The sequence below is a fragment of the Rhineura floridana genome, chromosome 2 (assembly GCF_030035675.1).
Source record: "Rhineura floridana isolate rRhiFlo1 chromosome 2, rRhiFlo1.hap2, whole genome shotgun sequence".
Lineage (NCBI taxonomy): Eukaryota > Metazoa > Chordata > Lepidosauria > Squamata > Rhineuridae > Rhineura > Rhineura floridana.
In genome coordinates, this window is record NC_084481.1 from 196,726,056 (window position 1) to 196,742,058 (window position 16,003).

The 16,003-nt window shown below is 40.8% G+C and overlaps 1 protein-coding gene across 6 annotated transcripts in view; it reads left to right on the forward strand.

Moving 5' to 3' along the window:
- The window catches only part of NRXN3 (neurexin 3), a 1,913,991-nt gene extending 1,904,102 nt beyond the window's left edge, over positions 1-9,889 (forward strand). For 5 of the 6 annotated variants that reach the window (XM_061611873.1, XM_061611875.1, XM_061611876.1 and 2 more), the window contains one exon: positions 9,588-9,889. In XM_061611873.1, coding sequence (XP_061467857.1) covers positions 9,588-9,889 — 302 coding nt within the window. Of the gene's footprint in view, positions 1-8,963 lie in introns of all 6 variants that reach the window. The other variant, XM_061611874.1, reaches the window with a different exon arrangement.
- Positions 9,890-16,003: the final 6,114 nt, after the last annotated feature.

The window sequence follows — 16,003 nt, forward strand, 5'->3', positions numbered from 1 at the left end:
CCAGTGGCCAGAGTGGTTTAACAGTCAGCCCCTCTTCTAGGGACTGTAGCCCTGTGAGGAGAATAGGTTGTCTCCTAGCAACTCTCAGCACCCTTCACTAACTACACTTACCAGGATTCTTTGGGGGAAGCCATGACTGTCCACAGTGAAATAAACGTCTGGTGTGGATGTGGCTAGTGACAGCTTTGGTTTAAATTTGGGTGGGAGGCTACATGTGCCTGCTGTAGAATAAAAAGGTAAGGGAAGACCTGAAAAACAATATGGTTCACAGTGTTTTCCTTTTGGAGAGAAAAGGGGCTTCCCCTCTCCCCAGTGCCCACCCACCCAATCTCCCTCCCCCTCCCTTCCCCCATCCCCCTACCTCTCCCCCTTTCCCTCCTTTCCTCTCCCCTCCCTGCTCCTCCCTGCCCCTCCAGGTCAGTTTCACCTATCCTAAGCATGATAGTACAGGAGTAAATCCCACTGAACTCAAAAAACACACAAATGATCAAAACTGCCCTCCACTCCTCCCTTCTATCCCCTCCCTCTTGCCCCTTCACTCTCCCTTCCTTCATCTCTCGTGCTCACTCCCTGTCCCTTTCTAATCTCCTGCCCCACCTCCCCCCATGTCTCTTCCTCCCCCATGGTCAGTTTTACCTATCCTAAGAATGATTGCAGAGGAGTAAATCCCACTGCACTCAATAAGCATGCAAATGATCAAACTTGCCCTCCTCCCCTCTCCCTCCTGCCTGCTCCCCTCCCCCCACTGCTCTAACATGGTCAGTTTCACCTATCCTAAGCATGGCTGCAGGGGAGTAAATCCCATTGAACTCAGTAAGAAGCAAATGATCAATCCATTGTCAGCAAACTTGCACAGGATCCCATTTCTTACCTCCTGGATTTAGAAGTGGAGAAATTCACTAACAGGTAAAAAAAAACCCTTGTGGTTTAAGAACTTACCTATAGCCAATAGATATTTCTATCAAACTTTAAAAAGCAGGGAAATTGGGCAGCTATAGTGAATGCACCAGGGGAGCAGGAGCCCTGACCTCCTCTCTGAGATATTGTACTGCTCTACAAATTTGTCAGAATGAAAACAATTTGGATTGGTCTTTCACAGTCCAATCCATTTCATGTATAACATGGAAGGATTTAGTAACGTGCCTCTGAGCATATGGTGAGTGGTGGCAACACCTGCAATCAGCCCAAATAACAGAAACAAAACATGTGCTGTGCTGATCTTATTTTAGCAGGGAGGAAGCAACAATATCAAGACAGCTGATATAGTTTGGACAGTCACTTTAAGTATGTTTGATTTACTGTGCAATTTTAGTGAAGTTTCTATAGCAAATCATTTTTTTTGCTTCTGTTTCTGTGAATATGTGAAGTACAGCAATGCTCTGCATAATTTACACTAAAAAAAATTGTGAAATAATGGCACTGACTACAGCTGGTGGGGAGGAGAGCCTGGCTGGGAGTCCAGAGTCTGTGAGTTCAAATCCCCGCTTGTGTCTCCTGGGTGTCAAGGGCCAGCTAAAGATCACACCACAGGGAGGGGCTCAGGGGTTACATGCCCTGCCACTTGTGCAGCCGTGGGCAAGATGCATAGTCTCAAGGAGCCTAATTGTCCCCCAGCTGGCAGTTGCGGACAAGGAAGGGGCTGGCTTGTGCAGCTGTGGCAAGCTGAGCAGGCCCTAGCCAGCCTGGGAGGACTAGCCTCAGAGGGAGGCAATGGTAAACCCCCTCTGGATACCACTTACCATGAACACCCTATTCATAGGGTAGCCATAAGTCGCGATCGACTTGAAGGCAGTCCATTTCCATTTCATTCTGCACAATAGTCTCCAATGGACATGAGGAGTGTCTCAGTTTACACAAGATAAAACAGTGGGAGATGAAATATATTCTAGCAAATTTCTAGGTGTGCTCTATTGTAGTTGACCATGCCCACCCTTTAAGCATAGCAGGCTGAAAACATGCATCTTGGGGAGACCAAGTTTGTTTTTTCCAACAACTAGACTCATTGTTATGTAGCAACATACTGTAATCAGTCCGATTTTACATCATAACTGCAGTTTCAGATTCAACTATTAATGCACCCAAAATAGAAACAGGACATAATCTCCAGTTTGCAACACAAAAGGTTGTCTTTAACATCATATGACATTGATTAATAAAAAAGCTTTGAAACGAATAAAAATAAATTTGATATAGTTTTCTAGGATGAATAATGAAAGAAATATAATTTTCTAGGTTAGATTCTCTGTAGAAACAGTAGTAACACAGAAAAGAAGCAAAAGAAGAACACCAACAAACATACCAAAGATGTAATTCTCCATCTTTCGAGATGCAGTCCTGATTGCAGGTGTTGCCACCACTCACCACATGCTCAGAGGCACGTTACCAAATTCTTCCAAGCTACAGAGGAAGTGGACTGGACTGTGAAAGACCAATCCAAATTGTGTCTGCATATTTACACATTTGTAGGGCAGTACAATATCTCAGAGAGGAGGTCAGGTCTCCTGCTCCCCTGGTGCATTCACTATAGCTGCCCAATTTCCCTGCTTTTTAAAGTTTGATAGAAATATCTATTGGCTATAGATATGTCCTTAAACCACAAGGGTTTTTTTTGCCTATTAGTGAATATTTATTTATTTATTATAAATGTTTTATTGTTTTCAACAAATATAATAAACAATAAACTGTCAGTCATGCAAAGCATTATTTGTAAAAAATCTGACTTACAAGATACATTGGTCCACCTTATTGTGACACGTTCCATTCTGCAAGTTACACATGCATATAACCTTTCCACATAGAAATCTGGTCGGGGGGGGGGGTTATCTAACTTCTGAGCTCTGTTCACATAGCTAAGAAAGGGGAACCATTTTATTTGTAAAATTTATCTCCTGTTATCCTTTACCAAATAATCCCAATGTGGGTGACAACAATGCAGATACATCATAAATACACCATAAAATCAATCAAGAACCTTAAAACTAGCATGGTGTTCATTCCCAAGACAAACCAGATGGCTCCGGGTGGCTACGTACTTCACCCTCTATCCTTAAAGGTCAAAAACTAATCAGTGTCAGTGCCAGTTGCACCTCAGCGGGAAATATATGCACAGCCAGCACCAACACTAAGAAGATCTGTCCAATGCTTCTGGAAGATGCAATTGTTGCTTCTGGCAGCAGATTCCAGATATCATTTCCTTACCTGCAACCTCTCCCTGTGCTATAAATAGGTGAATATTTATATGTAGGGAAGAAATGGCAAGGGTGCCATTTTTTGCTTTGCACTACAGCTATGAAACATCTGTTGTCAACTTTACATTTTACTGGAGTGGTAATGCTGTTGTCGCTGCATTTATGCTAGTCCCCATGCTATTTGGTAACTTTCATCCATGTGGCTATAGTGGAAATCTTGTATGTTACCAGAGTGGTGTGGGGGCAATCACAGAGGTAGCCATTACCACACTATTCCACTAATACTGTATATCAAATGGAGAATAAGCAGCGGGCTTGTGCACAGACTGATGCCTGTCATAGAAGGATTTACTCCACTTTGCACAAAACCCCTCTGCTTCCTAATTATTGTCATATCAGGCCAGGTCATCTCATCATTGTCCTTCATAGGAGGAGGAATCAAGAGTGGGTGGGATACAGTGCCTTCCCCAGCTCTGACACACACAAGCTTGACACTAATCTCTGGGGCAGTTGTTCTAGAGTTAGGCCCCTTTAAGGCTATTCTTTGGAATGTTCCGCCCTTGGTGAAAACAGATTTCTATGCCTGATTCTATGGATTTCAAGTTCTGCCCTTACCCAGATAAACAAAGTCACTACATACAAGCTGTATGTAATTGACCTAAAAAGTCATTCAGTCCTTTTCAGCTACAGGATGGTTTGCAAACAGTTCTCTGATTTCCAACTACTCTTAATTGGTACCCTGGTCCAGCTGTTTATGAGTTTTGTGGGCTGCCTCTAGTTCTCCTTGTGCCCTTTAGGTAGCGCTGTTCATGATCTGAATAAATAAGCATTCATAAGAATGATGAGAAGAGTAGAAAGAACTGAACCTAATTTATTAGGTAAGGCAATGCAGAAGTGAGTCCAACATCTTTCTTAATTCTGTATCATATGAAGCCCCAAACAGAACCTTATTGTCTATGGTAGTGTTAAATCATAAGCTGGGATCATTGCGATCACTCGTGGCTGAGTAAGATTGTCTTCCAAGGTAAGCTCTTTAACAGTGGGTCCATAAGTGACTGTGGAGGCCACAGTGAGGACATAGGTTTCCAGATGGAAGATGGCCGCGATGAGGATTTGTTTGTAAGCTGGGATACATAGTGATGCATGGGATATTTTTACATGTTCCATGTAGATCATGAACTTTCCCCAGTCCACCTCGGCTCTCAAAAGCCAGAGGGACCTCCATGCAGTGCAAGGAGGTACAGGCAGAAGAGGAAGGCTGCTTCTACACTGAATATTTACTGTGGGCTGGCCAGGCATTGTTCACTTACTTTTTCTGGGTAAACAAAGCATTCCTTTATCATGTTTTCCCTTTTCAGCTTCCATGCCCCCCTCCCCCAACACTCAGAAAATCCAACGCAATGGAATTAGTGCAATTTCCAAAGATGTAGGTGGCCTATCACATTCGTCCTCTGGCCAGCTACGGACTGTATAGATTGCTTTAGCCATTGTTTAGATTGCTCTAACCATTTCCTATGGTGTGCTTCTCCTGTCTAGGAATCAGCTCATCGCTTTAACCCAGGGGTGGGGATCCTCTGGCCCACAGGCCTAATTAGGCCCACTAGGTCTTGAAGGTTAATTTGCCAGGCTACTTGGGGCAAATAACAGCCACTTTTCCTATGCCTGACATCATGTGTTTCAAGCCACAACTAAAATGAAGAAGCATTGGGAGGCCAGCAACAGAAAAACAACACTTTTTTAAACATGCCAGCTTTTTCATGCAAAGGTCTTTCCATTCCCTTTCTTTGCAGAATTCAAGGCAGGGATGCATAGAAACATTTCCTTGGAAGCTGAAGTTGTGGTGACATCAGGTGATTGACAGGAGAGTGGTCACACCCACCTGGCAAAGTGACATACCAGGATTGACAAAACCCAGGATCTTTTCCCCCTACTACTTTCCAAATCCTAGTGTCAAGGCCATCCTGAAAAGCTCTGTTACCTCCCTTAGTTGCTAAGTGCATACTGAACCTCCTGTGCCCAAGCACTCTATTTATGGAAGACCTCACACATTCTGAGATTACCTTTTTAAAACAAATAAAGCAAGTGGCTAACCCTCACTTCCCTTCCTTCCAACCTGCTGTGCTGAAGTTCTGGTTATGAACATTTTGATGTAAAAGAAAAACCACCTTTGAAGAGTATATCAAACTTCAATGGAAGTAACTCATATAATGAAAGTGTTTCTTTGTGGAACAGAAGGTGTTCTGTACCTTGTGACCACGTCCAAGCATCTAATTGCAAAATAGCCTAGATTATTTCCCCTGCGGAAAAAAATTCCTTTCCCACTGGCCTTGCGTAGGTGGCAGATCAGCAGCACACCAAATTCATTTATAAGCATAGAAAAGTTTAATAACAAAGGCATTTCAGATGCTTCAGATGGGCAATTAAAAACTGCCAAACTTATGACTCCAATTGTGAGTCACAGATGGCATAGTAAAATGGCAGATTAATGCCATTATAGAGTGGTGGCTAAATTATACCCTCAACACACCTTGAATGATGTTCGGGAACTTGAATTCCCCACTCAAAAGATACCTTGATTTCTTGTTAATGTTGTTCTGGTTTATTCACTCTACTCCACTCTCATACAAACCTAGGAGCTGAATTATTCCGAGGGCTCCAACATGCCAGCTATGGCCGTGGCCAGGGCCATAATATTTTCAGCAGTTTATGCATCTTGTTGAAAGTATGCAGCTGAAAATTAAAAGCGATATAGATATCTTTTAAATAAATGAACCTATGTGCCTCACAGGCTGTGACTTCATGTTCTGAGAAGGCAAGATGGTGAACTAATCTTTGTTCACTCTTTGTTCTGCTCATCTTGTGCTTTTTGAAATTACTGCCCAGGCTAGAAGGATCTCAGAATCCTTACACACATACTATGGTATGTGCATGCTAGAAGGGTGCACGGTTGCTCCTCCATCATGCAAGAAGGATCAATGCCTGATAAATGTCTTACCTTGGGGCCTGGTGTCTCTTCCCTATCTTGATCAGCTTGAGTTAGTATTCCCTACTTATGCATAGAAAATGTTTGGAGGAATTCAGTCAGGTTGGAACCATGCCCATATAGGCTGGTAAGATTAGATAGGAAAATCTAATATTATGTACATTTTCCTTCAAGACAGTAAAGTGCAGACAGCCTTACATTCATGTGTCCTTTGGGCTTACCAAAACACTTATTATATTGGGGAGGGGGCAGTTTACTGTACTACTTCCTTTTCTTGGAGTGAACTCCTGTGTTAGGGATGGTCAAAATCTGCCAGATCCTTTATAGAAGCGATCTGCCCTCACTTTACTAACAAACTGGGTCTACCTCTTAAATGCCCAGTGTTTTATTGTAGTGTCTGAGCTGTTTCCAGACAGCCCACTGCTTGTGTGGAGGGTCAGACCTGGGCCATGATCATTCCCTCTGTCATCACCCAGTCCTATCTAGTTATACCTGCAGACTATTATTGCTCACCTTCCCCTCCTCCTTCAGATTGATTGTTAACACTGTTCTGGTTTATTCACTCTACTCCACTCTCCTACAAACCTAGGAGCTTTCATTCATTCTGACATACTGGGACAACTCAGTGGCATCATTGACTTACTTCAGTATCTGTTCATCTGCCTGGACCAAGGAATTCCAGGCAGAGATGACAGTGGAAATGAAGGAAGTGGAGGTGGCAGACTGAGCAAAAGCAGCGCTCGCCCAAGTCTGGCATGCCAATGTGGGGGTTAACTTTCCGGATCCTTATCAGACCCTATCGTACATCCAGAAAACAGTCCCATGGAGGGCAAACCCTAGAATTCATCATTTAGGGTGGGTATTTTCAGAAATTCAGTCTTATGCATGTAAAAAAGTATTCTCCCCCATGTTCCAACATGATCTTTAAGAGTGGTTGAGAGTAACAACTTGAGCATATCCCCTGTGGGTCAAGCCCACACAATGTGGTTGAGTAGACAGCCATTCTTGTTGTCTTTTTTGTACCAGATTAAGACCTTCATAAACCATGATCCAGACCTACTAGGGCTAACTTTAGTGGCTGGGATTAAACAGACACTGAGGTGCACTTATATCAGTATCAGTACATTATTTCAGTAATAAAACTGATTTTTTTTAAAAAAAATGGAGTTGCTTTTGAGAGTCACCAGATTAAAAGAGAGAAAGGCAATCTCCTTTATTTTGTGCCTGTTTAGCTTCACAGACCCAGAAAGCAGGCCACAGACATCTACAAAAGACCATACACATAAACATGATTATTTTTCACCCGCTTTGTGAGCAGCACATGTACAGTGAGGAGGTGACCGTTCACAATATTCCTTCATTGTTCTAAATTAAAATTGAGAGGAACACATTATTTGTGGCTAATAAATGGCATATTGCAGAAGGCCTTATTCATCCCCTTGATTAGAACCACACTTCTTTGACGAGTATATTAAGAGTATTCTCAACTCTTGAGTGCTTCATACTCTTGAATCAAGACTACAAGGGTGCTGTCTGCTTGTGTGAAGCTAATTTCTTCTTAACTCAGTACAAACACTTCCATTGACTCCTCTTATTCCAGTATTTGACCCCTATTGAAAGCCATGGAATAACTACAGCCCAATGACTGTATCCAATCTTAAATGATTAAGCTGAAGGTAAGTATGTTATTAAGGCTCTGAAATTACATTTTCACCTCCCACCTCACAAAGGATGGTTAAAAATGCCCACTGCCCAAAGGTATATGGTTTAAATGGATGTCGTTGTTTTGGAAAAGATCAACCCACAGTCTGTCACCAATATTTAGAGCAGTTTTTATTTTCTTGAACGTATACACATCTTTTTTAGGTCATATGCAGAATTCTGAGGAACATCCAAAGTGTCTGGGAAACAAATGAAGGATATGCAGTCATAGCACATGTACACAACACAGATCAGACTGTTTTTCACAATTTGACAGCCAAAAGAGAGTAAGAGTGAATTAGGCAGTACGATTTAGAATGCAATAAACAAACTTCAGAACAGGACCCAGTTCCCTCAGACTTTCCAGGAGGTTGGGTACAATCTACTACAGCTCCCATACCTTCAAATAAGGCTTTGATGCCAAATGAAATATTACAAAAAGTCATCTGCTCTCATGCTCTTCGAAAAACATTTTAAACCAGTCAAATGCTCACTTTACACTGATAAGAAATTCCTACTCCAGCTGCAAATGGTGAATTATGGAATTAGAGTTGCGCATAATCCAAGCGCCTCCTGCTGTGTCCCATTTGAAGAAACTAAGCACATACATATGTGTGTTGGGGGGGAGGGAATTAATGGTGAAGAAAATTGCCACACCTAAAAAAGAAAGTGGTGTCTCCTCACTGAGCAAGCCACAAGTTAACTAGACATTACACTGAAACATCCATTTTCCCAAAGAGCTTCAAATATTTAATTAAAAAGATGAAACATACCATGTTTGAATTCTGCATGTCACTCTGAGAGTATCTTCCAAAGCCAAACTACAGAGCCCCTGCCTTTGCCAAGTTTACAAGAGGATGGATTTGGCCTCTTCTGCATCTATGTGAGGTGGGTGAAAGGCGGCAGAGACCCTCGAAAGATTGTGCTCATTGGGATAAATAAGGGCATAAAACTGCTGGCTTGGCACATTTAAGCCCCCCCCCCATTCTCCCCTATACACACACACATACCATTTGAGATGGGTAGACTGAACATCACATGTAGCACTGTATTCAAGAAGTCTAACCTTATTTTTTTTCTTTTCTGTCCAGGAGGTGAATTAGTTATCCCTCTTCTTGTAGAAGACCCTTTAGATATCCCTCCTATTGCTACTCGTGCACCTTTCATTACACTCCCTACTACCTTCCGCCCCCTCCTCACCATTATTGAGACCACCAAAGATTCCCTGTCCATGACCTCTGAGGCGGGGTTACCTTGCTTGTCGGACCAAGGCAGCGATGGTTGTGATGATGATGGCTTGGTGATATCTGGGTATGGCTCAGGGGAAACCTTTGACTCTAACCTACCCCCTACTGATGATGAAGATTTTTACACCACCTTCTCCTTGGTAACAGATAAGAGTCTTTCCACTTCAATCTTCGAAGGTGGCTACAAAGCACACGCACCCAAATGGGAAGTCAAGGACTTTAGACCTAACAAAGTCTCCGAAACTGGTAGGACTACTACCACAGCTTTGTCCCCTGAGCTGATTCGCTCCACAGCTTCGTCCTCGACTGGGATGGTGCCCAAATTGCCAGCCGGCAACATGAATAACCGTGACCTCAAACCCCAGCCTGACATAGTCTTGCTTCCGTTGCCCACTGCCTATGAGCTAGACAGCACAAAACTGAAGAGCCCACTAATAACTTCCCCCATGTTCCGTAATGTGCCCACAGCAAACCCCACGGAGCCAGGCATCAGACGGGTTCCAGGGGCCTCAGAGGTGGTCCGTGAGTCGAGCAGCACAACGGGGATGGTCGTCGGCATTGTAGCTGCTGCCGCCCTCTGCATCCTGATCCTCCTGTATGCCATGTACAAGTACAGGAACAGGGACGAGGGGTCCTATCAGGTGGATGAGACGCGGAACTACATCAGCAACTCGGCCCAGAGCAATGGCACGCTCATGAAGGAGAAGCAGCAGAGTGCAAAGAGCGGCCACAAGAAACAGAAAAACAAGGACAAAGAATATTACGTGTAAAAAAAATAAAATATAAAAAATATTTATATATATAAATATATAAATACTTATTGAGATAGAACTAAATCAAAACTGTTACAGCTAACGTGATTGGGAGCTACAGTTTGTGGTTTAAAAAATCTTGAGAATAAACATTTCAGCTGTTGACTGCTAAATTTTCAGTTATCGCTTGGAGTCCCCAAACTCTGCCCTACTGTATTATAAAGCACACTTAGCGTTCTGAAGAAGGAATATGCAGCATTACCATGTTGGCAGACTTTAAAGCCTTCAGACTTCCTCCTCAGCTGAACTTTTCTGCAAAGGCAGAAGACTTCATGGCTTACTTATTTCGTATCTCCAAGTGAGTCTTTAACGATGTTCATGATCTTTGACTGTACGCTATTTTTTTCTGTTTAATTATTTTAAAAAATAACAAACAAACAAAAAAGAAAAACAAAAAAATACAAATACAAATGTTATAAAAACAAAACAACTGATCTGGCCGTGTCCAGCCTACGTATCATTTTTCAAGATGTGAGGGGGGAAAGAAAAATAAATGGTTTGGGGTTTTCATTATTTTTTTGTCTGAGTTTTTTTCATTTTCTGTGAGAGTTTTTGGGAGAATAAGCCAGGCAGGACATAAGTAAAGAAGAAGTGTTGGGGAAAAAATAGTAATAAAGAGAGACTATTGCCATATATGAACTCAAGTTCTACTGATGGTGTTTGCTCTACATAGCAGGTTGTGTTGTCTCTTGAATCTGTTGTCTGCAGTAAGTTGTTAACATAAAAACAAACAAAAAGCATGTGACTGGGCTGGCAGTGATGATGGTGGTGCTGAGAATGACAGTAATGGAAAATTGGACAGCTCCCCCCCCCAAAAAAATCTGGCTCCAGTATTTGTAACTGAAGTCAGAAGGAGATAACATTGTCTCTTCTTTGACTAGGGGCCGCTGGCTGTATTTGACTACCGCTTAATATACGTTAGCACAGCTTAACTACAGGGGGTAAAGGGGATTGAGAAATGAAACCAAGCAAAAGCAAACCAAACATACTTAGCCATTATGAATTGAACAGACCAAGCAAAAATAAAGGAGCCATTCTCTGGGTTCTGGCTCCTTAGCTGATGGTAATGCATGAATGCAAACAATAGTAATCAATTGAATTAAATGTTTAGAAAGATGATAATGAGTTCATCTTGTGACAAGATCTACAAAATGATGCACAAGCCAAAAACATGTCATGAACAAGTACAAAATAGGGGTGGGTGCTTTTGTTAAAACAAACAAACAAACATGAAGGTGTGTTTCATATGTAACAATTTAATTTTCTATATTGACATTTCTGATTCGCTGTCCTTCCATTTGCCCAATTCTACCTTTTTCTTCTCTTTTATATGAAAGAAGATAAATTTAAGAAGTCTCTGTGACACACAGAAATAAAATTACAGGAGCTTATTAATAGTATAATATATATAAATATATATATATATACACAGATATATTTATCACGGTATGTTTGATGGGACGACTGGAACAGAAATGCTGTTAAAAGTCTTAATACAAAATGAGAATGTTGTAAAGAAAAGAAATGTTTTTACAAAACAGCAAAAAGCTAAACTTTAAGAATAGAGTGTGCGTTTTAACTTTGTCACAGTTATCTGTGTCAAAAAGATTTTAAGAAAAAAGATTTTGTTTACATATTTTACTACCGTTTTCTTTTTGACTGGTGTAATTTCTAGATGGGTACCCTGATGTACATATGCTCTGAGATTTCATTGGGTTGTTGTTTATATTCACTGTACTGTACTTAATTTTTTTATTATTATTTTGCTTCCATTAAGAGAGCAACTTGCTGTACAGGAAAAAAAAATATCCCAACTGGGTTTTTTTGGCCTCAAATATCATGTGCAAACAATACTACTACTAACAACAATTAAAAAGCAAAAAAGAGAGACAGAGAGAATGAAAGAGACAAGGAAAACACACAAAAATTCTTAGAGGACTCTGGTATTTTAGAAATGTACCATTTTTCTGTGTACAGATGAAATCTAATCAGCTGTTTAGGTTTAGAAATCTACTCTTGCTGGTATTTATAAGTCGCATGAACCTTTGAATTTGAAGAAGTGTTATCTAATGCACACACGCACATGGGAACAAAATAAAAAAAGGGGGCAGCCTTCTCATGGTTTGAGAAGAGGCTTTCCTGGCTAACAAATATTTTCAGTGTGTGTGAGGTTTTTTTATTTTTAATTATTTTTCTACACTACAACAGAGAGAAAAAATAAAGACAGGTTTTTAAAAGGTATGAAAGCACGATTTTGGACAACCTAACTGGCTGAACATACACGGAGTTGATTATATCTTGATGTCTGTAAAAGATTGCTGCTGTTCTTGGAGTCTTAGAGTCTTGTGCAATGATTTTCTGCTTTCTTTATCTTTTTTTTAAAAAAAATAGGAAAAACCCACCTTTATTTTCCTTTTTTTGTTGGTGTCTGTTTCTATTGGGCAGGTTTTTGGGAACATGTGTGTTTCTGTATGTTGGCTTCTACCATATCCCTGTTGTTTTATGGACAGAACCTTGACTATTTTCTTTAATGTTATTGTGCTGTTACTGCTTTTTATTTTTCTCCTTCCCCCTGTCCCTTCTTTTTTCGCCTGTTCTTTTCTTTTCATAATTGCCTTTTCGTTCAAGGATATGCTTAGCAATAAAATGTTCTTCCCAAAGCCCATGTGGTTGCTGTTACTTTCTGTCCAAAGATATAAGGAATATTCCTTTTTCACAGAAAATCTGGTTATAGGAAAACTCCATTTTATTTACCATGTTGCTTTTCCAAGGAAGTTCAGCGCAGCGTATGTGGGACTTTTTAATTATTAGGAATATTTATAAACAACTAAATGTTACAAAATACCATAGCGGTATGGAAACACGAAAATACAACCAGGAAAAAACAGATGAAACAGCTCAACAAGAAATCAGATACTGTCCACAAGTCAATGGGTAATCCTTTGGGGAAAGCTGCAAAAGTATTCTGGTGGGTCTTGAACCTGGTGCTCCCACATCTAAACCCAATAAGCGAACATGATGGCCTATATACATTGTTGAACTCCCATCATCCCTGCCCACTGACTATGCTGGGAACTATAATCCAACAACATCTGGAGGTCACCACTTTGGCTGCACCTGCTCTACCCAATACATCACACTCACACTCATATTCTTCTGCGTGTAAAGAATGTATTGTGCTCAAAGCAGCTAATCTATGACTAGTATTATATAGTTAATGACAGAGAGCAGTATTCAACTAACCCATCCTGTTAACGCAAGGAGTAGTGCTAGCACAACAGGACATCTCTCTTTTCCTCCTCCAGTGCATGCCCTGCACCCTCCCCAATTCTGTTCTGGAGGGTTGGGGAACCACTAGAACAGATTTAGGGGGCACATGGGGGGAAGATGGGGAAAAGTTTCATTGCACAAGCAGAAATCCTTGTGCCGACAGAACTACTTACTTAGCACTATGTTGAGTACAATCCAGAGTAAATGTGAGTTATCTTCTAGAACTCAGTTTAAAAATCAGAAAGAGTAAATTGGTTTGTAGAATAAAAACAAATTGAGAAACTATTCCTTAAATATAACTAAAGAGCCATAGCTCACATGCAGACCACAAGCTTTGCATGCAGAATGTCCCAAATTAAATCCTCAGGAACCCCAGTTAAAAGAATCAGGTAGTATCTAGTAATACCAAGAAGGGATGAGAAGATATTCAATTCAGTTCTCATTTAAAGTCTAATTTGCATTGTCTGAAACAAAACACAAACCAAAACACAGCCATTCTTCAAAATTCATGGTTCCCCAAATTTTGCAAAGCAGTTCTCCAGCCAAATAATTTGTACAAAAATGCATATACTGGGGTAGAGTATACATACAAATGCATACATTCATGAAAATAAGACACCAAAATGCATTATATTAGGAACATTGCTTTGCAAAAATGTGTATATGAGGCACAATGCATACAAAAATGTGTATATTAGGGGGGAAATGCACTAAATTGCTGATGAATATTCATGAGGACTTTTTAAAAAAAATCACAAACTTATATGGATATGTGTAGAAGTGAACTTAAGACTGGAAAAATAAGAAATTGAGAGAAACCAAAACTGATAGATTCATTCACCACAGTATCAAGTAGCAAGTGATATAAAAGACCTCAGCCTGGGTTCTTGGAGAGCTGCTGCCAGTCAGAGTAGAGAAAACTAAGCTAACTGAGCAAATAGTCTAAACTAGTATATGGCAGTTTCTGGTGTTCCTATAAAGCAACAACAAACTATGCTCTAGCCAGATGTAATCTTGAGGGCATTACCCTTTATGCCAGCTAGAAATTTTTGGTGTATTAAAATTGTTGAATAGACATCAAAAGATGTTCTAGGATCCGTCTTTACCCTTAGTGTCACTGGAGCCACTGCAACATGGTTCCTTCCACAATCCTCAATAATATTGGAATCCAATGGTCAGATGAGTAAAATCTGTTCAATGGCTTCATTCATTGGTGGCATCGCCCTGCCTTGAAATTGAGGCAATATTGCTACAGAGGAAGGCATTGGCAGCTTTTTGATGTTACCAAGCAGCACAGAAATTAGTCTCATGACAGTCTTTACTTTCATCCAATCTCAAGATATGATGAGGGGAGGGAATGAACTTTGGAGTGAAGTATATTGTAGATGCTATGGGAGGAATGATCTTTCACCTGCCCTTCCCCAACCCTGTGTTTGTGTTCTGAGCTGTTCTCAAATGTTGCGGTGGACCTTTTGAAAGAGTGAGAACCTTTCCAATCTTCCTTGTTCCAGTTCCTGGGTCATTTGACCCCCATCCTGTCCTTAGTGTGTTCATTTTTTGCTTCTGTGGTGATTCTGACGCCTGAAAGCTCTGCCTTGTTGAGTGTGGGGTGAGCCTTGCATAATTATTTATTCCTGTCTTGGGGAGGTCTCTTCTTGATGCATTTGTGCCCTACAGCCAACCTTTTGGTTATAGTTTTGTCCACTCTCCAAGAAGCTGGTGCCCATGTTCCCTTCCTTAGGCTTAGGAAATTCTGATATTTATGCAAAGTGAAGGAAAATGAGCTGTTTTCAACCTCTAAGGTAAGTTTTCATTTCTGAAGTGCTTTAATAAGTGGGACAATAAATACATGCATAAATAAAGGAGTCTAAACACGTAAAGAACACCTTGCTTCCCCCACCCCCAGAGTTCCAGTGAAGGCCATTTGCTCTGTGAGGTTCTGTATATTCCCCAGCAAAAGAGGGAACAGAATCTAATATGCACTCGTATAGCCACAGGGCTTCATGAAAGGCAACATATATCCAGTCGATCACCATGCTCTGCAGGTGAGGGCCTCCTGCAGATACCATCTTATCAGGAGATCCGTTCCTCACGCTATAGGAAGCGGACTTTTAGTGTTGTAACACCAACACTTTGGAATTACCTCCCCTTAAATATTAGACGGGCACCATCTCTGTTATGTATTTGGAGCATACTGAAGGCCTTCCTCTTTTAACAAGCCTTGACTAGAGACCTTATCCCAGTCTGCGTCTGTGTTGGAATTGATTTTTAAGATGTTTTTAAAGCTGGTTTTTAAAAAAGATGTTTTGTTTTAATATGTTTTAAAGTCTTTTGTTTTTAAGATGTTTCAGAATGTTTTTAGTGTTTTTGTTTGCCACCCTGGGCCTCTTCTGGGAGGAAGGGCCGGATATAAATTTAATAAATAAATAAATAATAAACATACATTGTTCTAGAAAAAGGAGTGCTGTCTTTTAAAAATACATTTTAAAGAAATGAAACTCCTAGTAAATAGTAAGTAATTCCTAGTAAATAATTCATAGCAGAGTCCCATGCATATGCTGTGTCCCGTAGGAATTGCTTCAAGGTAAGTGGGCACAGGATTACATCCTATCTGCAATCCTGTGCACATCTGTTCAGAAGTCAGTCCCACTGACTTCAAGAGAACTTACTCCCAGGTATGCACATCCAGGGGTGGAGTGGGCAAGGGGGCCGTTAGTACCCCCACCACCCTGGGTGAACCATAATCAATAGATTCCCAGCTTTCTTTTTGTTTTTAGAAAAGTTTCTAGCATTTGTAGAACC